General features: G+C 36.7%; 2 protein-coding genes across 2 annotated transcripts; one reads left to right on the top strand and one right to left on the bottom strand.

Moving 5' to 3' along the window:
- Positions 1-19: 19 nt before the first annotated feature.
- On the bottom strand, positions 20-6,395 carry LOC147865638 (uncharacterized). The gene is made up of 8 exons (XM_087318507.1): positions 6,082-6,395; positions 3,778-3,922; positions 3,024-3,192; positions 2,629-2,899; positions 1,858-2,123; positions 1,015-1,230; positions 720-834; positions 20-473 (listed from the first exon to the last, which is right to left on the bottom strand). Exons 1-8 carry the CDS (start codon positions 6,230-6,232, stop codon positions 421-423), a joined length of 1,386 nt encoding a protein of 461 aa, XP_087174633.1. The 5' UTR covers positions 6,233-6,395; the 3' UTR covers positions 20-420.
- A 7,184-nt stretch (positions 6,396-13,579) lies between these two features.
- LOC147865639 (calcium-dependent protein kinase 13-like) lies at positions 13,580-18,210 on the top strand. Its single transcript, XM_087318508.1, has 8 exons — positions 13,580-14,233; positions 14,872-14,995; positions 15,181-15,324; positions 15,456-15,608; positions 16,053-16,168; positions 16,273-16,440; positions 17,274-17,498; positions 17,719-18,210. Exons 1-8 carry the CDS (start codon positions 13,724-13,726, stop codon positions 17,884-17,886), a joined length of 1,608 nt encoding a protein of 535 aa, XP_087174634.1. The 5' UTR covers positions 13,580-13,723; the 3' UTR covers positions 17,887-18,210.
- Positions 18,211-21,266: the final 3,056 nt, after the last annotated feature.

The following is a 21,266-nucleotide window of genomic DNA, read 5'->3' on the forward strand; positions in this document are numbered from 1 at the left end:
GGTTGACATAGGCCCTTGCTGCATAAACCATGTGATGATAGTGAAAAATATATATTTATTCACAGGCTGGTATAAAGAAGAAAAAGAAACATGCTAGTTTACCGTGTCAGATATAATTTTGAAATTTCAAGACAAATGCAACAAGACAAAATTGACTAGAATAGTCATGGACTCTGCTCATATCTGAAGTCCTGTTTACCAAAGAATCCTTGCATTCCTCAACAAATGTAAATAGACAGCTCCACCTTCAGAGCTCGTTTTTTGCTCTTGCATTTGAATGAATCAACCTTGAACTCTTAGATAGTTCTACAAAAGAATACAAAAAAAACAGGCTTCCATTTAAGCCTCGCTTTGTAGGTCTTGCTTGCACTTACACAATGCAAACTTCACCTGGAAATACAAATTTCTAACATGTTCCACTTATATGTTTAGAAATTCTGCCTCTGGATCACTGCCTTCTTCACCAATAATTTCTATCAAAGGAACCAGTTCAAAAGAGAAAAAAATTAGAGCAAGAAATTAACATTAACTTGTAAATAATTAGTGAGAAAAAAGGTTACCAATAAGCTTATCAATATTGACAAGAACTAAAGACTAGCCTTTTAAACAAGACTACAGAGTGCCTCCCCCAACGAGGCAATGCTAGTAACAATGCATTGGATAGAAAAGCTAGCAAAAAACGAAGAGCAAGTAGGAGAGCATATTTTTTTCACACTTACTTGCTTTAATAGGCTTCTTCTCTACAGCAAGCATGAAGCGTTTCTGAAGGAACGCAGCCAAGACTAGAAACATGGAGCACATCCCAAACATTGCTGTCATTGGGAAAGCATTAACCTGCAACAGCCGTTTTTCAGAACAAAAATTCCATTTTTTAAAGAGCGTTTTAACCAAACCAAAAACACTCTTGTATTTTGGTGAAAGGTATATCTCAATAACTAAACTATAGGGTAATGGTACCAATAATTGACAGATATTCTGAATCATTCTCTCATTCAATTGAGCTTTTTTGCTTACATTGTAGAGGACAACACAAACAAAAACATTCACAGGGATCCGGAAGAAGTTCAATATCGTGCTTCTCGACTCTTCAGGGACATATTGCGATCGAAGTTTCATTATTGAAGGCCAGAAGACACCAACACAAACTTCAAAAATACAGAAACCGAGAAGAAGAAGCCGCCCAGGAGCCTTCATGCTGCCCCCCTTATGACCTGCTGGCTTCATAAGGATCTGTTGCACAGAGCAATTCTCCCCATTAATTACTAAATGAGAAGCTTTGATCTGAGTCCCTTCCAGTTATTTTTTCAAGCCTCAATTCACTTAATGTTCTTTAAAATTTTCATTCCTTCCATGGTTTACCATCAGGACGATCCTCTTCATTTTTAGTCTTTAAAAAATCATTACTGCAAGATTAATGAGAAATTCAACAGAATTTTTTATTTAGTACTCAATTTTAACATACTTCACTTCGCATTGAGATTTTTCATTTTGCATCGTTTATGTTTAAGTATTGTCCTTGAATTAAAGAGAAAAGAAATGATTTAGACATTTATTAATCTAGATTTCTATCTAACATGGTCAATTTTCTGTAGCATTTGTCTTGAAAATTTGTACTAAAGATTGGTATGTTCATCATTTTCTTTAAATTTTTGGTTTAAAATGTGTATGATATAGGTTGGCTTTGCTTGAGGATTGACTTACACTCAATTCTATGGAAATTCTTGTTACTTACTTTAATAATAATAATAATAATCAATTGTTTATCTAAATTTTGTCTTGAAAATGAATACCAAATTTTGATGTTTTCATGAACTAGAAAGACTAAAGCTTATTCTATAGAAAACACTTGTTACTTACATTAATGATGACTGGGGAAAGAAGTGCAGCAGCAGAGACCAAAAAGACTATTTGCATATAAACCTCCACCTTAACAGATGATCTTGCCATAAGTCGAGATGCCAAAGAGCTCCCAATCATAGATGAGAGCATGAAAGTAGCAAAAATGAATCCATGAGGAATATCTTCATCATGGGGGCTTAAGGCAGGTGTCCACAGAAAAACAAATGTGTACATGGAACCCTCAAAGAGTGACTGAATTGCACCGAGCAAAGCAATTTTCTCATCTGCAATGGATAAAATAACAAAAATATATTATTTCAATTCCAAATATTCAAATATCTTCCACAGATATAACCCGTTGTTAAAAACCAAATCATGTGGAAATGGGTAAAAAAAAATGAAGAAGTATTACACTTCTTGTACCAATTTAGGTGAAATTATTATAAATCTAGGACGGAAAATGAGTAAAGGCATAAAGAGGCACTAAATGTTTTGTAGCAATAGAGGTCGTCTTGCTATAAAAGTGCTAAAGTTATTAGATAAACAGTGAACCTAATTTTTGGAGATGTGTTATAGAGATCTACATACATTGATATATAGCATGATAATTAGGGTTGTTTTAGATGCTTCTTGTCATGATCTGCACATTGATATTGAGCATAATAGGTAACCATTCATTTGACCAATGGCTAAAACATTCTTAAAAAATTAGGTTAAGTAAGAACCAATGACATTACTTTTTATATTATCCATACATGATTTGACCCAAATAGACAAGACATGTTTTACCAGAAGCAATAGCAGATGCCGCAGCTTTGAACTGAGTTAAAAGATTTTTTCCTTCAGAGGCATCTCCATAATTCTCTGGCCATGTGTAGATTATGATGATCATTCCCAATACTAACACACAAGAAGCTGCATCAAAGGGCGATACAGGGCCGAATGACAGTGTTTCAGCCAAGAAATTTGCAACCAACCCAGCAACAATGGCTATAAGCCCATTTCCCAAAAACACTGCTTTTGAGAACGTCAAAGACAACCATTGTGCTTCAAATCCTCTCTACAAAATGAAATAAAAAAGGAAGAAGATATATCATGCACAGAGAATCTACACTTTCAGAATGTGTATTTTTGTACTCGATATGCTATATATTGAATCAAGTTAAGAGAATCCCTTTTAAAACCTTGAAATGTTCAGCAACGAGCCAAGATTCAAAAGCAGAAAATAGAAGTGAAGTTGCAATTCCTCCCAAGATTCTGCCCACCATCAACACTTTGTACTCAGGCGAATGCTTTGTCATGCAACTCAGAATATATGTTATACAATAGGTGATACTTGCCCTTTTCCGTCCACTACAGAAAAGAAAGCAAGAGTTAAGGCAATCTGGTGAAATGTGTAGAGAACAATAGCGAATTAAATCGCATAAAATTCCCAATCTATTTAAGTGTCAATGCATAATTGCCAAAAATGTGTGGAAATAATAGCACATGAAATCACATTGAACTCGCAATTTATCTTAGTGTACTTCACAACTATGTAGAAATGGTGGCAAATAAAATCACAAGAACTCGCAATTTACCAAATTGTTAAAGCATACTTGCTTAAGATTTGTGGAAATAATAATAAATGGAATCACATAAAACTTACTAGTCTAAATGAAATTACAATAGTTAAGATATGCAGGAAATGTGCAGAATAATACAAATCTAGCCACATGAACCCACTATTTATCTAAAAGACAATGCCAAATTGCATAAATACTAGGAATAAAAGCAAGCAAAATTACATAACTCCACTTTTTATCTAGCTTTTAAATGCATGAATGCTGAATGATACAGAAAACAGTAGTGAAATAAAACTCACTATTTGCCTAAGTGTTAATGCATAATAAGTGAAATGTGTACAAATAATAGCAAATAATGTTACATAATACTCACTATTTGTCTGCAAGGGATCCTACACACGTGCCAAAGATCATGGATGATCCAAATCCAGCAATAAAAAGCCGTCCAATATCACCTTTGCTGAAGCCATATTTTGTGTACAGAAAATATACATAAGGTCCTTGTAGCCAATCTCCAGCTGTGTAATGTACACGTGACTTAACCTCATTTATTTGCATTTTATGGCAAAAATACAAGCAGACAAACAAATTACTTCATGTTCCACATAATTCATTTGCAGTAATAGTTGAGAATAAAGATTTTCATGGTTTTCCAAATTACATGCCTAGAGGTGAGAAATAAAATAAGGAAGATCATTAAGTAGAATTTGAAAGACATGTATAAGAATAATAATGAACTTTATGAGTCTAACCAGCATTTTGTAGCAATAGCATGAGAAGTAGGTCTGCAAAATTTATTGTATGATCCATATAATTTCTTGCAGCTAATAGTTGAATAGAAGAGAATAAATAACTAATATGAATGCTACTTGAAAGCAAATTCATTGCTTTCTAGACATCCAACCAATTAGATTAGAGAAAAAAAAGAGAACTACATAAGAGAGTGTGTAAGAATCATCAAGCTGTAAAAATCTAGCTCGCCATAAGGAGATCTGGAAATACCTTTTGTGATCCATATAATAATTTCGCATCAATTTTTTAAAAATGAGAGAGAGAGAGAGAGATCCAATTGATTGATCCATTGTTAAAATGGCTGACAAAACTATTTGGAGATCAAGGCCATTGGTTTGATACATTAAAGTTGCATATAGGTTAGGAGTAGTGATATACAATTGGACGGAAGATGTGTGAAAAATGCAGTGATTGCCTGAAGGCAGACAATTAGAGTAATGAGTTCATTAAATAAGACAGAAAAAGAGAAAGAAACTCAATCTTATTCAAGCAAGCATGATATATTTTGCTTACGAGTATACACGTGTCATTTATCTCACATTCATTCACATCAATTACATTTCAAAGTCTGTCTGGCATCATGATCTTCCCGCATCATTAACAATTCCGCACAAATTTTTCATTGCGCATATTGCATCTTTCATCATCTTGTCTCTTGAGAAACCCAATCCTTCAACACATCATTCAATATAAATGCCGATTGAGTCTCATTTCTCCTTATGTCTTCATTTACAAGGTCAATGAGGGTATTAGCGGATCCATCAAAGTTTGTATTATATACATATAACTACTTCATTCTGGGAGTGCACACATTTTACCTTTGCAAGTAGTTATAGAAACTCTGCAAACAGTTGATCCGATATTGTGATATTGTCTCAAATATGATCTTCTAAGAGGTGTTAATAAGCACTTTGGTACATTTTGCATATACCAGATACATAACATTCTTTCTGCACAACAATGCTAAGACCCAAAAGAAGTTACTAGAAAATTTGGATTCGTTGCAGATTTTCAATCCCAATGACGACCTCTATAGTCAGTACATGAGGTCATTATTAGAGATCAGAGGCAGATAAAAGAAGGTTAGGTTTAGAGAAGAGTTAAATTGTGGGGATTACAATATATCTGATGATGTTATGGAAGAGACAACAGAGATCTGACGATGTTATGATGTTGAGACAAATTTTGGAAACATCCTATCCAACATGCATTGTTCTGCACGTGAATTTAAATTTGGCAGAAGAAAGGATTTGTACACATTTCGATAACATTACACAGTCCCTAGTGCCATACTCATCACAGATTTCGAGGCCTGATATTAAATATATACGTATTTGTACATACACTCTCTTTTAACATCAAAGTGACAATTTTGATTTCAAATTCAAATCCTAATTTGATCTCTTATCATCTGAGCTCATAATCAAAGATCAAAGAGAGAGAGAGAGAGAGATCACAAAGTTTGATTCTTTTGCTAGAGATTTTTACTCGATAATGAAAAATTCGTCAGAGATTTCCAAGCTAACTCGTAGAAAAGAAGGCTAAATGTAGAGGGAAGAAACGATGTGATGGATCGGGATTACACAGATCTATTGACGTAGATCCAGATCTATTCTCCCCACATAAGACTCCAAATAGATCTACAAAGTTTCGGCATTTTCAGATATGTCAGGGAATCTAAAGAGAAGAGACGAATAATCGCAACAGTATTGCAGGAAATAGGATGCAGTGTGCTAATATACGGAAGGGAAGGAGCAGGGAAAGTGGGAGAAATTGTGAGGAGGAATGCAGAATAAAGGAAAACAAGGAGGGAATTGAAACAGCGGGGGAATTGTGAAAAGGGAGAAGAAGAAGAAGAAGAAGAAGAAGAAGAAGGAAATGTTACCCATCATGAGGCAGTAAACAAGGAGGTAGTTGGTCTTGAAGGCGGAGAAGGCATCTGTGGTGAGGATTCGATCCCGAGTCGTCTTCCCCAGCTCCACCGCTCCCAGAAGAAACAGAAACGCCAAGAAGAGGGCGATGTAGAAGATCTCCATGGGATTCTTTCTTCCTTCGCTCTCTTTCTTTCTACTTTGCTTGCTTTCTCTGCAGAAGCAGAAGCAGAAGCAGAAGCAGATCGAAACAGAAGAGATGAGAAAGGAATTTGAAGATCAGTTCAAGTCAGAGCCTGGTGACAGTGATTGAGCTAAAGAGAATTCGATACTCTGATGCAGGTAGGTATGTACACACACATTACATCTTCTTCTCATCCTGCTTTCTTCTTCTGCTGCTGCTGCTGCTTCCTCATTTGTATACATGTATACTTGTATTTGTATACTTGTATTTGTGTATGTATGTATGTATAGTATATGTGTGTGTGTGTGTGTGTGTGTGTGTGTGTATAGCAATGTATGTATAGTATGTATGTATCTATTGTATGTGTGTGTATTTGTATTTGTATAGTTGTATTTGTATATTTGTCCTTGTATTTGTGTTTGTATTTGTGCATGTGTGTGTGTGTGTGTGTGTATAGCAATGTATGTATAGTATGTATGTATGTATGTAATGTTTGTTTGTATGTATGTATGTATGTATGTAATGTATGTATGTAATGTTTGTTTGTATGTATGTAATGTTTGTTTGTATGTATGTATGTATGTATGTATGTATGATTGATTAGTAAATATCTTAGTGATTATACCCTTACTCTAAAAAACTGAGAGGGCCCCCAGAGAGGAACCTTCGAGTCATCACAACTCCAAGGATCATTCTTAGCTCTGAGTGATGTATACCCGAGATATAGCGGGGTCATAACTCGTTTGTTCTTCTCGCCCTCTCTAGTCTCCTCTCTTTGCTTTAGGGTTTTATGTATCTAAAATTATCATGATATATGCAATAATAATAATAAATACATGATTACATGATGGGCGGAAACTTCTTAATGTCAAATTTCTTCTAGTAAGTGAGAAAACATGTGGGTTGCCCCTACTTTCCTAGAGCACGTCGTCTGAATCGATCAATATCTTGACAATCGGGCCAATTTTGGTCTTAGAAGACGTTAATATATCTTTCTTCTTTCTTTCTCTCTCACCAAGTACAATGTATTATACAAACAGAGTAATTTATAGATTCATGACACAAACTTCGAACTTCACCGACACTTCTTCCATGGCAAATGTCATATTAGGAGGGTGGGGCCCGAGTATGTTGTTGCTCTATCAACGACCACGTACTTCTCCTTTGATTAACAAATGTCCAAAGGGTTGCTACACTACCAATGACGTTTGCCATAGCAAAAGTATAGAGAGAGCCAATGTTGGGCAATTTAAAAAAGGAATGTATTAAACATGTGGGCCTACTTATGGAATAATTCCCATATACCTAAGAAAGAAAAATAAAACGAGTTTGTTGTTTTTTTTTTTTTTTAAATGTATGTTTGTTATTAAAACAAGACGATAATACAACCGTTGCTATCTCGACTATTTCATTAGTCTTGACATGGCATGGTAAACGCTCTCAACTTTCAAGTGTTGTCATACTAGATGACATAACTCTACCTCATCTTGGGACAATGTCCCCATCCAACATAGTTACGAAAATTGCCAAATCAACATTTTCTTTCATCCTATGGAGTTGTTGTGCTACCCCATGAAGTCCATTAAACAAGAACCCATTTCTCATGGTCCAATTAAACCACATTCCCCAATACCTAAGGCAATTAAACATGATTTGGTATGATGACATGGGTATAGCTTTATCATCATCAATAAAAACCCACTTAAAAGGTGACAAAATCCTTCCTATTACTAATGCCCAATTTTGTGATATAACCACCCAAATGGCTTTAGCAACCATACATGTAATGAATCTATGTTTGGCATCTTCGTCAACCACTGTACAGAAAAAAAAAATCCCATATGAAAAATAAAACAAGTTTGTCCCTTTCTAATAAAATAAGTTCCATTAGAGCAAAAATGTGCATTGAAACTCGATTTAAGAAACTAATGTCATTGAGGTCTAGTCATATGGTTGAAATGAGCATCCACATAACATACTATGGAGATGTGGCCCGCCACCAATAAACATGTGACCATTTGTCCTAGCATGCTAACATCATACAAAATAACATTTTCCATTAGAAATATGAGAGAATTCCCATTTCTTGAGACCTTTGTTAATCAACCATGCATACACGTCGATGAATTTATTGTTTATATCAAATGTATACCATCACTCGCAACAATTATTTTTGGTCTACGAAAAACATATTGTCCCATGGTTGATGCCCTCATGAGATGAATTACTGAAGCACAATCGCATTGACTTGAGGTGACAAAATGATGTGTCGTTGCCAAAGTCGAGCACCTTAATGGTATATTGTCATTAACCACATGCCACCACAAAGGTTGAACTCTTTTGTCTCCATGGCATATATCAAACTTCTAACTCTAGAAAGGCTAAAACCAATGACCACATACAGATTGGAGGAGTAAGTTTAGGACCACCACATGCTCAATACTATTTAATATGCACACCATCATCCATTCTTCTTTTTATACAAATGTCAATAAATTCTCTCTCTCATTTTTTTTATCATAATTACCTTATCCTAGTGATAAGTTCTTACACTATGAGCACTATGTCTTGGGTTCATACCAATTTTCTCACCTCTTTATTAGATACTTTATGCATTTCTCTCAATTCACTAGATGCCAACGTGGAATGTGGGGGTTGAACACGTGACCTATTGCTCTCTCTCTCTCTCTCTCCCTCTTTTTATCGTAAGTACCTTAACCTAGTGGTAAGTTGTTACACTACAAGCATTATGCCTTGGGTTCAAAACCCAATTATCTCACCTCTCTACTACATACTTCATGCATATCTCTTTTAATTCACTAGATGCCACTTATAAGTGTGAAATGTTACCAACTGGTAAGTTGTTACACTACAAGCACTATGGTTCGAAACCCAATTATCTCATCTCACTATTACATACTTCATACATGTCTCTTTTAATTCACTAGAATATGTCACTATGGAATGTAGGGGTTGAACCCATGACCTCTTGGTCTCCGTTGGGCAACCTTACCAATTAAGCTACATCCATCTCGGCTCTCTCTTTTTATCTCTCTCTCTCTCTCTCTCTCTCTCTCTCTCCATTAACCTTTCCACCTTCATTGTAGTGACATTTGTTGTTTTTGTGAGTGTGATTTTAATATTTTAACATTTATTCATACATCCACGACTCATGTATTTCTACTTCAAAATTCAAGGTCCTTTTTACAAATTGACTTATGCGTTATTCCCTTAAGTCACGAGAGAATTCCGTTGTATTTAACATTACCCTTCGTTAATTACGCATGAACCACATTCCATTAGTCATGTGCATGCAATGTTTGCACTTCTATTTGTTGCTAGGGAAATGTGTGATCAGAAGCACTTACTCTATCATGAATGAATAATAGGTCATATTGACACTTCAATGGATACAATCAACATTACACATTTAGTGACCTTAAATGGGTAAGTCCAAACAATTGAATTGGCTACTTTCACACTCCCAAGTGAGACAAGGGATTTGTATTGGTGGTTTACTACAACAACTTTAGATTCTTAACCTCCCTACAACAATAACAACCTTGTATTGGTGTCATCACATACAATTCGAAATCCATCAAAATAGCAAAGAACATTGTCGCTCGTTGCTTATACCATCGCTTATATTTGGTCCTTCCTTTGATGATATAAGCTTGTGGAGATGGAAAATATTATGTACTATTTGTGTGCTGCCTCTAGCATTTTTAATTTTAACACCAATGGAGCATATTTTTTATGGAAAAAAAACATTGTCACTCGTCGATTACTTCATGCAGTTAGGCTGATTGATTTCAAAACTATATTTTTGTACTAGTTGAACAAAGTTTATCAATTTTTTGCACAATCTAAGGAATTTATGGATCGGTTGCAACAATGAATGCATCAGTTTCCAATATACAAATAAATAACGTTGTCATTTGTTGGGGGTTGTTCATAACAAAGATTTCGAGACAATGATTGATACAACATTTGTCCTAGCCTAAACCAAATTCAAATAAAACCATGTGTCAAATTTTCCCAAACACTCCACACTTTAGCATTGCCAACATTTTCCTCGCGAAAACTTTAAGATGGACCAAATTCATGAGATGCATCCCCTTGCCTCCTCTAAACATCTTCGATGTGTCACCCAACCATGTCCCCGCGCGCCATGTGCAAACATCCATCAACTTTCCTTGCCTAACAAAACTTTCGTTCCCAACTCCAACAACCAATCCTTCCACCTTCTCGCACTCTAACTACACCGACTCCCTTATCCCACACCCTTGTCACTCTAATCCCTATCTATGCCAATTGTATGTGTTCCCTCGTATCCATCACATTCCAACCACCCTAAAAACTCAACACTCATTTGACTCCCCTCCAACCCATCCTCCCTTGCCAACATACTCGTCTCTATCCTCTCCTCAGAGAACTTCCATTTTGACCCAAAAAAATCCAACTCTTTGTAGCCATGCACCCATTAGTTTGGGGGCATGCTAACCATACTTCCAAACAATGACATTGGTTCCCTTATGTCCAAGGTGTTAGTAGTAGTTAGGAAACAATAACACTTTGTACTAGTTCCTTTGTGTGAAAATGGTCAAAGGGCAAAGAGACTAAAATGTAAATGATGTCCAATTGGCAACTTGGAAGAATGTTCTCACTTCTCCTTGTTCTCTCTTAATCTCTCAAATATCATTTTCCTTTCAATGCTCAATGTTTATTTGGAGGGTTATGTTGAACATATTATGAGTAACGAAGGAGTGTTGCTTCTCTAATGTTATTCTTTTGCACAGTTTCAAAGGAACTTCGTCAATGTCGGTTTCGCGATAAGATATTTTTGGAAATTTATGTCTACCGTGGGCTTCTTTAATGAGAGAGTTAAATTCCCTTTCCAATGGGTTTTTGCTCATTGGTGTGAGGAATGCCTTCTTGACATTTTGGGCTTGTGTTTGAATTCCATAAGATATAAGAGAGCAAGACATAATGGGCGTTGTAGAATGACCTTTGTCTTTGATAATAAACAAGGGGCACAAAGAGAAGTTCAACTATTAAAAAGCATATTGGGACATTCTTCTTCACTAAGGCTTTGGGGAGGTTGGCACAATATCTGACAAGGAATTGCACGTTTGCAAAGGTGTCCATTATGTGCATGTGAGTTGAGAACTACAACTAGATCCGTGACAAGTTGTTACGAGTATGGTGTTAAAATAAGGACCATAGCTTAATCTCTTATCCTCGTCCTTGAGCCCAATCCTCCCAAACCAAATGTCAAAGTCCCAAGTCCTCTATTATTAAGGACCTGGATATCTTCTATAAAGTTGTTCACGTTGGTAATAATCGAGGACGTTGCTTTGCTAGTTTGTTTAAACTTTATTTAATATGCATGTTTAAGTAAGTTTAACATGTATTGATGATTTGCGACTGCAAGATTGTTTTAACGAAGCTCTGCTTAAGAGATTAGTTCTAATGTGTTGAGCCAACAAGCTCAACGTGGGCTGGATCAGTTGAACAAGCCGAGGGCTGGAACGGAGAAGCCGGATCAGTGAGCCGGATTCGGGAACCGAACCCATGTGCGAACTGGTAGGTCGTTGGAGGCCTACGCTCCTAGTCTACTATGGAGTTATGTTCCTAGGAGTTAGTGTCAATAGCTTAGTACGAGCATTGAAGTACTTTGTTAGTACTTCTGTATCCTTTTAAGGTCTTGTATAAAAGTGATCTTCGAGCAGATTCGATGTACAGAGTGTTGACTATTATTTTTGCTTTTGATGAATGGGTAAATACGCCGTTTTTATTGTAAACCATTTATCTCATGGGCTAATTTTGGCCTTAGAAGACGTTAATCTCTCTCTCTCTCTCTCTCTCGCTTTCCATTCAACCTTTGTTCTATTTCTATTGCTATCCAGCTGAGCCAATTGTGTCTAAGAGCTTCCGCACGTAACTCTTCACATAATGCCAAGAAGCTTATGGGGGGTTTGACACTGGTACTTATTCGCATCGCCATTCATTAGGATAGATGCCGACCAAACCTCTTCTAACAATCCCTACATGGAGAGAGAACTCCTAGGAATAACACCTACAACACTACATAGACAGACAAAGAAACAAACACATACAAATGGGGAAGAAAACAAACACATAAACACGAGCACAAACAAACACACACGGAGAGACACATATGCAAAGACATACATACATATGAAGAAGAGGTTAGTCACACATACGAATACACATTTGCATACATACTCAGAAAAGCATACGAGCGCATTCCCACAAACACAAAAAAGGGGCGGACAATACGGATATCAACACAAACACATGTAAAAGGCAGATACACGAATGCAGAGACAAGAGGCGGGAGGAGGCATATGATGGACGCTCTCATATCATATGGCCCATCACGTTCGCTCACTCACGTATTGCGTTATCCCGTACGTGTGTGTGTGTGTGTATGTATGTGAATCGTATATGTATGTACCAGGCGTATGCGTGGTGGTGTGTGTGCGCGCGTATGCACGCGAGAGGAATGTGGGTTGTGTGGTAAATAGTGGAGGAGGAGGGTGTGAGGAGAGTGGGCAAAGGAGGTTTTTAGGGTTTGAGGGAGGCAGGGGCAGGGGCAGAGATTTAGGGTTTGAGGGAGGTGCAGGGGTAGAGAGAGAACAGGGGAGAGGGAGATAGAGATAGAGATAGAGAGAGAGAGAACAGGGGAGAGGGAGATAGAGATAGAGATAGAGAGAGAACAGAGGAGAGAGAGAACAGGGGGGAGAGAGAGAGAGAGAGAGAGAGCGATGGGCGTGGGTGGTTTAATGGTGGGTGGAACCGAAGGAGAAAGGACAGAGAAAAGGAGTTCGTATTTTGGCTCAACGGTGCTCTCCCTCTCCTTCTCCTCCTCCTTTGAATTTGAACCATTTCTCTCTCAGTCAGTCGGATGGATAGAAGAAACCCATTACTCTTGGGCCATGGCTTTTAAATCCTAGACACACACACACACACACACACACACACACACACACAGAGCCAAGCTTCCTTCACTGTGCATCTGCCTCTCCTTCTCTCTTCTTTCGCAGACCCACGCTTTCCATCCATCGCCTCAGATTTTTAAAATCAATGCTTTGCCCCCTGGGCGATTTCGTTTTACTGCTGTTTTTCAGCTCCTCTGCCCAAAAACTGGAGGCAAATGCAGTAGACATTCTTTCATTCTGATCGTTTCCAAGACATTTGCTGAAGGCAGAAAGTGGGTTTCAGTGCTCGTATTTTCCTCTGTTTTTATTTTTTTAGCAACTTTCGCCTCTAAAGTTCAGCCACATTTTATTATTATTTTGGAGCTCCATCCTTCCCTTTCAGCACACATGATGGGTAAATACAGTTAAAGAAGAAGAAGAAAAAGAAGATCATCATCATTAGATCTTGTTTTACCTATTCCATCTCTTAGGATATAGAAAGGTCAGTGTGGATGCAATCAGACCAACATGGGAAATTGCTGTTCTTCTTCACAGTTTTCCACGAAAGAAAACAAGTCATCCAATCCACAGTCGAGCAATGATTTTCACAATGTATTGGTGTCTACTAAGGGAAATGTATTACAGAACTTACCAGGAAGCATTTATGTTCGCGAAGGAGAAGATATCACTGAGAAGTATATTTTAGGTAATGAATTAGGTCGAGGAGAATTTGGCATAACGTACCTTTGCACTGATAGAGAAACAAATGATAAGTTAGCGTGTAAGTCTATCTCTAAGTGTAAGCTAAGGACACTTGTTGACATAGAAGATGTGAGAAGAGAGGTTGTGATTATGCACCATTTGCCTCCACATCCAAATGTTGTGGGTTTGAAGAGTGTGTATGAAGATGAGAATGCAGTTCACATTGTGATGGAGCTTTGCGAAGGTGGTGAGCTTTTTGATCGTATTGTTGCACGTGGACATTATCATGAACGGGCGGCTGCCAATGTGACTCGAACTATTGTCGAAGTTGTCCAGGTAATGTATCAACTTGCATTGACAATAAATTGGTAAATGATCTAGACTCAGTTGGTAAGTAATTCCATTGTCCCGAGAAAATGACTGAGATGATCCATTGTATATTCAATTGATCTTTTAGGTAAAAACAAAGCCATACATGGTGATGATCATCTTGAATTTCCCCTTAGTGTGTCTTTTTCCACATGTTTAGCAAAGTTGGCTATTCTTGCCCTTCCTGCTATGGTTATTTTGGCACTAATTTGTATACCAAATATGGAAAATCCGGTCTAAGGTTTTTCACAACAAAGTCAAATATTACAGGGTAATCACGTCATTACCGTGGCATGTGGAAGCCGTATTTTTATAGCTAGTATCTTATTAGCTATTTTGTAGATAATATACCAAGATTTTGCTTCATTACGTCGACAATAACCATGTTGAAATTTTATTACCTACTCAACTATAACCATCGATTCACCAGTGTTTCCGAATGTAGAAAACAAGTTAATCTTAGTACTTAAGAGAACTTCGTATAACATATCTTAAGGGGATGTTATCTTGTTTAGGATATCATCATCACAGTCTGGTTGAGGCCTAGTGTTTGAAGGCTTGGATCAATATGAAGAGGTTTTTGTTTTATGTTTTCTGTTATGTAGGCTTGCCACAAGAATGGAGTTATGCATAGGGACTTAAAACCAGAGAATTTTCTGTTTGCAAATAAGCGGGAGAATTCATCTTTAAAGGCAATCGATTTTGGGCTTTCGGTTTTCTTCAAACCTGGTACTCTTAATGATGCTGGATAAGAAATTCGTCATAACTTGCCTTGCCATTCATACTGATAGTTTGTTACTAAATGTGGTCATGTGCATATTTTGTTTTGATGCTGTGGTATTAGAAAAACTTCATAAACATGCTTTGCCATTCATGTCAATACTTTGTTAAGAAATCTGTTTATGCCCTTACAGGAGAGAGATTTACCGAGATAGTGGGGAGTCCCTATTACATGGCTCCAGAAGTGCTAAAGAGAAACTATGGACCAGAGGTCGATGTGTGGAGCGCTGGAGTGATATTATACATATTATTATGTGGAGTGCCTCCTTTTTGGGCAGGTGACTGTCAATTTGTGTACTCTTTTGTGCTATTTAGTATCGTCTTTTTATTTGTTTAAATCCTATTAATGCTATTTTTACGTTATTCATTAAGTGCCTAAATTTTCACTGAAGATGCATACATATTGCAGAGACTGAGCAAGGAGTAGCACAAGCAATTCTTCGGGGTGTCATAGATTTCAGTAGGGATCCATGGCCAAGGGTCTCAGAGAAGGCCAAGTCTCTCGTACAGCAAATGTTAGAACCCGATCCAAAGCATCGATTCACAGCTCAGCAAGTCCTGGGTAATGCATTCTCACCCAATTTAATTTGGATTTCTTTTTTACCAAGAGAATTGACCAATAATCATGCTTTACATGAGATTGTTCTTCCACCAATTGTCTGGCAACAGATTTGTAGAAGTTTCTGATAAACATTGAGCATATTTGTGAATAACTTGCCATTGAGACTTGGTAACAAGTGAGATTAGAACCCACTCATTGTTTTAGTATCACATGAAGGTTTTAAACTTTCACATAAAGACACCATATGAGCATAAGTGTTCCTAACAATACGATAATGGGTTTGAACCCTATCTAGCATAGCTGTCCCTACTAGTACCATAGTGGCTTGAACACTTTCCTGAATGCATAGATTCATTGTTATCCTGCCTTCTCTTTAGGTTATTTTCATTACACATGGATTGATACAACTTGACGTGTTTAACCCTAAATGGAAAAATACTGTAGATCATCCATGGTTGCAAAATGCCAAGCATGCTCCTGATGTTCCCCTTGGTGATGCTGTTCGATCAAGGCTAAAACAATTCTCTGCAATGAATAAACTGAAGAAGAAGGCTTTACGGGTGTGTTATGAAATTTGCAGGTTTTCTGAACTACCTTTTTACTTTGAAAGTTACTTGTACATTTATCACGATTAATACTTGTTTAAACTGTGAAACAATTTCAGGTAATTGCAGAGCTTTTATCTGGTGAGGAGGTAGACGGGCTGAAGAACATTTTCAATGCAATGGATGTTCAGAATAAAGGGTCAATCAGTTACGAAGAGCTCAAGACAGGTCTACACAAGCTTGGATCTCAACTAGCTGAAAATGAAGTGCAACAGTTAATGGAAGCTGTAAGTACATTTCTCACTTCAAAATCCTTACCGTGCAGTTTCTGATCTTCATGGAAAAAGGTACAAGTATTGTTTTGGACTCACCATCGACTTCTATTTTAACTTGTCTCTTGTGTGGAAAAGCAAGTTATTTTTACTGTTGAGGTCATACTCTAAGTATCTGTTCTGGTGTGAAAAAGTAGATTATTACTATTGTTGAAATCATACCTCAAAGATCTGTTCTGGTGTTTCAATTGATCTATAAGAACATGATAAATATATGTTGTTGATATACGCACCATATTTAGCTTCTCCAAGGAATCTTATGGTTAACTTTCATATATTTATTTCCATGATGGGGTTGTAGAATTTTTTTGTTAAGATGGCTAAATCTTTTGTTTGCATAAACTTCGACATAAGCCAAAAGATGATAGATCCTAACCCCAGCTCATATTGGCTACAGATTTCATATGTGTCCTTTTACCCAACTGAAAATGTAAAAAGCTGGCATTTTAGAAACTTTGCCCTTGTAAAAATATTGTATATTTCTTTACAAAAAGTATTTTTGTGAACTTCATACACACAAAAAGATGATTCATGTTTAAAAACAGTCCCAAAGTTCAAGATTATTAGGTTTTTTCGATTGGTTTGAAAAAATGGTTTCATTTGTATTTATTATTATATATGCTCTCTACAAAATAACACTATTTTTATGAAATTTTTCTCATGAAAATGACTGATACATATTAAAAAATCCCAATCAATAATTTATTTAATGAATTCTTTTTTTTGTTTATTTGTGATAAATGATAATTAGCTCATTGTGTTTCTTATGATTCATCATATTGTGCTAGGTGGATGTGGGCAAGGATGGAACTCTCGATTACGGAAAATTTGCTGCCCTCACAGTGCACCTTCAAAGGATGGACAATGATGAGCATTTACAAAAGGCCTTCTCACATTTTGACATTGATGGTAATGGATTCATAGACTACGATGAATTGAAACAAGCTTTAGTCGATGAAATGGATGACACTGAACTCATCAAAGATATAATGAATGAAGTAGACACTGATAAGGTGAGGGTCTTTGGTAAATTTCCGTCAATTTTTATTAATTCACATCCAATTTTGTGTTTGTGGTACATGTTATGTTTATTTGGGCCAAAGACATTAGTGATGGTGCACATGAATGAGTGTTTTAAAATTTAGAATAAGTTTAATTAATTTTTCTTTGGGTATCTTTTTCTCTAGTGATGATGCATGAATTTGCATTTATATTTCCATTGTGACATGACAGGATGGACAAATCAGCTACGAAGAATTTGCAAGCATGATGCGAACGGGCACAGATTGGAGGAAGGCGTCTCGGCACTATTCACGAGGGAGGTTTACTAGTCTCAGTATCAAGCTAATGAAAGATGGGTCCCTTCAATTCCATGACAATGATGAGAAAAAAGTTGAGTAAAAACAAATAAGTAAACAAATTCTTTTGTGATGAAAATTTGTTTCTCTTTTCCGCTTTTAATGGGGCGGTAAGATGGAACTTGAACTTGGGATGTGGCTTAGAAAGCCATGAGGCTCTAATCTAAACCTCAAAGCCTTGTTGATTGGGTGAATTCTTTTACAAAAAGAAAAAGGTCTCTTCATGTTGTTGCTTCCTTTTACATGAATGGGTTTCAAATGTTGAAAGAGGAACCCAAATGCTGGGTCTTTTGGCACTGTGGCATTTGACACCCCCTCACTTGTTAAGGTTGCATCCTTTGTATGAATCAAGTGAGGATTAGTATTTCTTCCAAATGTAATGTTTTGTTTCAATAGTGTCGCCCCTATGGAGAACATGGTGGGGCTTGTGGTAGATAAAGGAAAAGAAAAAGTTTGTTCTCTCTTTCGCAGGTTGAATGGGTCTTTATAGAATGCATGACTTCTGATTGGATAAATGATTGAAATTTGATGTCCTTTATTAAAGGATAATGTGGATTCTTTCATCATAATGGAAAATGACCAAAATATGAATATATGATACATAAATCGGAAGTATATGCTGGTTAAGAAACGCTACTCATACTCATTAATCACATAATGTAGGGTTTAGCGAAGAGAAGAATGATCGTTATTTCTGATTTGGTATTTCGTGTGACCTTAAGTGTCAATGAGAGCTACCCTCATGTCAGCTAATCTTAAAATAACATTGCCATACCAATCCTTACTACTATGATAAGATGCTCGTCAACCAAGGGTTTTTGTATTGTCATGTTGTTTTAAGTAGATACACATGAGCTCTTATGGAATATATTAAAGCACCTCATAGGCTTTCTCATCTCTTGGAAAGAGATTAAGGAGTATATTGTTTTTTTGTCCCAAAATATATAGCTGAATTTCAAACTATGTTATCAAACATATGTAGTTTGTTTTATTTGTCCCATTGTAAATTACTTGTTTAGATGCATCTTTAGATTGACCCACTATGTACAAGCATTATTTTTTCTTTGCCTCTTGTTTCTTCTTTGGAAGTACTTTTGATGAAAGGAGAAATGGCTCCTCATGAAGATAAGTGGTATGACATGTCATACATGTATGCATTGACAACAACAATTTCTATTTGGAAATAAATATTTTTTGAAGTCTCAAGATTGGATGCTTTGTCAACACTTTGGATGAATGTTATTCCCAACATCACGGACCATATTTTAACATCTGTTTGCTGCAAGCAATGATGTCTTCATTATCATCTCTATAGTATTAGACATGTGTTAGAAAAGTGAAGTTTTTTGAACCAAATCATCAATTAACATTTTAGAAAGATTGGGTTTCATGACAGATCCTGTGTATGTTTTAGCATCACATTCATAGGATAATGCTTCTCCCTGAGAAAGACAGTCACAGCTAGACTGCCCACGAAACGGTCAATGGATTCTCAGCCAGAGTGTTATAACATCCTTGTATGCAAATTTTGTTTCTAACATGCTCATACGCTCTTGATAAGTACACATGAGGGTTCATATGTAACTAATTTCGTCTTTGGGTACATAAGAGGAAATGGTGATATTGGCGTTACATTCCAATCAATAGAAAGAAATTGTGCCTCTAAAACAACTATTACACATGTTTTGGCAGCTAAAACTACTTTACTCTCCAAGAGTATAAATGGGGAAGGATGAAGTTGGTAGATTAACTTACATTTCCATTCTTCACAAAGATGTCGAGTCTCTGGAGTGAATATAAAAGTATCCCATCCTCTTTCTATGGAAGCTGTCATGACATCTTTGCTTTTTGTCCACATCCACACAGACTTCTTTCCTTCCTCTGCTGCTAATGCCATAATAACACGTTTGTGCAGGTGTGTATTTAGGTTTGAATTAAAACAGCAGGTAAACCCCAACTGAGGAGTTCTTAAAAAGGAAGGACCTGCAAAATAAACAATCCCCTGAGTTTGCATCTCAATAGTATACTCTACAAATATATAGCAAACATTTCAGCCTGATTACCAAAGGATCAAGAGAATTATGGGATTGATTGCATGAGGAAAGCTCTTAGAGGTATATACCATCAACATAAGAAATAATTTTGTATTCTTACTCAATCTTCTTATTCACTCACTTCCTTTCCATTTCACTGCATGGCCTAATTCTGACAGAAATTCTAAATAAACTAAAAATATATTCATCGTGTCACTCTGTTATTTTGCCTATACATTAGGCTCATTCTGTCGCTGTAATCCTTGCATACAAGACCCGTTTCACTGACATAGTATGATAGGATGGATAACATGTTGCATTAGGAAAGATTTCCTCTAACCTGTCTGTACTCGCTCTTGATCATATATCTCATTCCAGTATGAACCTATTTCGCTACTTTCGTGTCTTCAAGGTAACGCTGTCTTTCCCTCCACTTCAGCAATGCAATAGCATGCTTCATTCATATAAGATCATGGAAGTGATAGCATAAGATTAGCTACTCCTTTGGACCTGTTTGCATTAACTCCCGATGTACATTGTCACTTTTACTTTTTGTCTTCACATTACACACACTTTCATTCTCTCATGGCTCTTGTAAGCAAGGAAATAGTTTCAATAGTGATTTCTTGTTAAGTCTCATAGTTCATTCTGTTCTTAGAGAGATTAATACAGTTTCCTTTCTTTAGTTTATCAACGCAATACCACACTTCACTCACATAAGACCCTGGGACCTTTAACATGAGAGCTCCTCTTTCTGGAGCTTATGTTTATTAAATCTTGATCATACTTCTCTACCATCATGAAACGTTGGCACTCCTTGCATCTCAGACATATGCAAACACCTGATACGCTCCATTACCATTATGAACTATTCTACGCTTGAATTTCATACTTTCCCTTCCTCCTGCTTTTCAGTTTACCTCTTTCATGCTCCTCTTTTTCTTCACTACGTTTCACTCGAATACCACCATAGATTTCTCGATCTGATTCATGTTTCCACACATGCACTTCATAATAAGGAGACAATATGACTCTAAGTAAATCCTAGGTTATGAGCAGTGGTAGGAAACCGAATATGAACATATGTCTTGCGTATGATAAGGCGAATGGATGTGAAGATGAAGATGGCTATGACGTTGAAGACGAAAGTTGCAGAGTTATGATCGAAAATGAGGATGATGATGATGATGATGATGATGATGATGATGATGATGATGGAGCACGACACATACCTGTCAGAGGAACGACAGCGGCTCCTGTGGTAGCCATCATCGATGAGTAGCGCGCACATCCGCGTGATTTTTACACATGTTCTCTCACTTACTGCTCTACAGACTACAATTATTCCCTTCTCCATCCTTCCGGCATCGGAATTTGCTTAGAGAAGAAA

The sequence above is a fragment of the Azolla caroliniana genome, unplaced genomic scaffold (genome assembly GCF_043228905.1).
Source record: "Azolla caroliniana isolate FFs.n. ecotype wild unplaced genomic scaffold, voAzoCaro1.0.p SCAF_4, whole genome shotgun sequence".
NCBI lineage: Eukaryota > Viridiplantae > Streptophyta > Polypodiopsida > Salviniales > Salviniaceae > Azolla > Azolla caroliniana.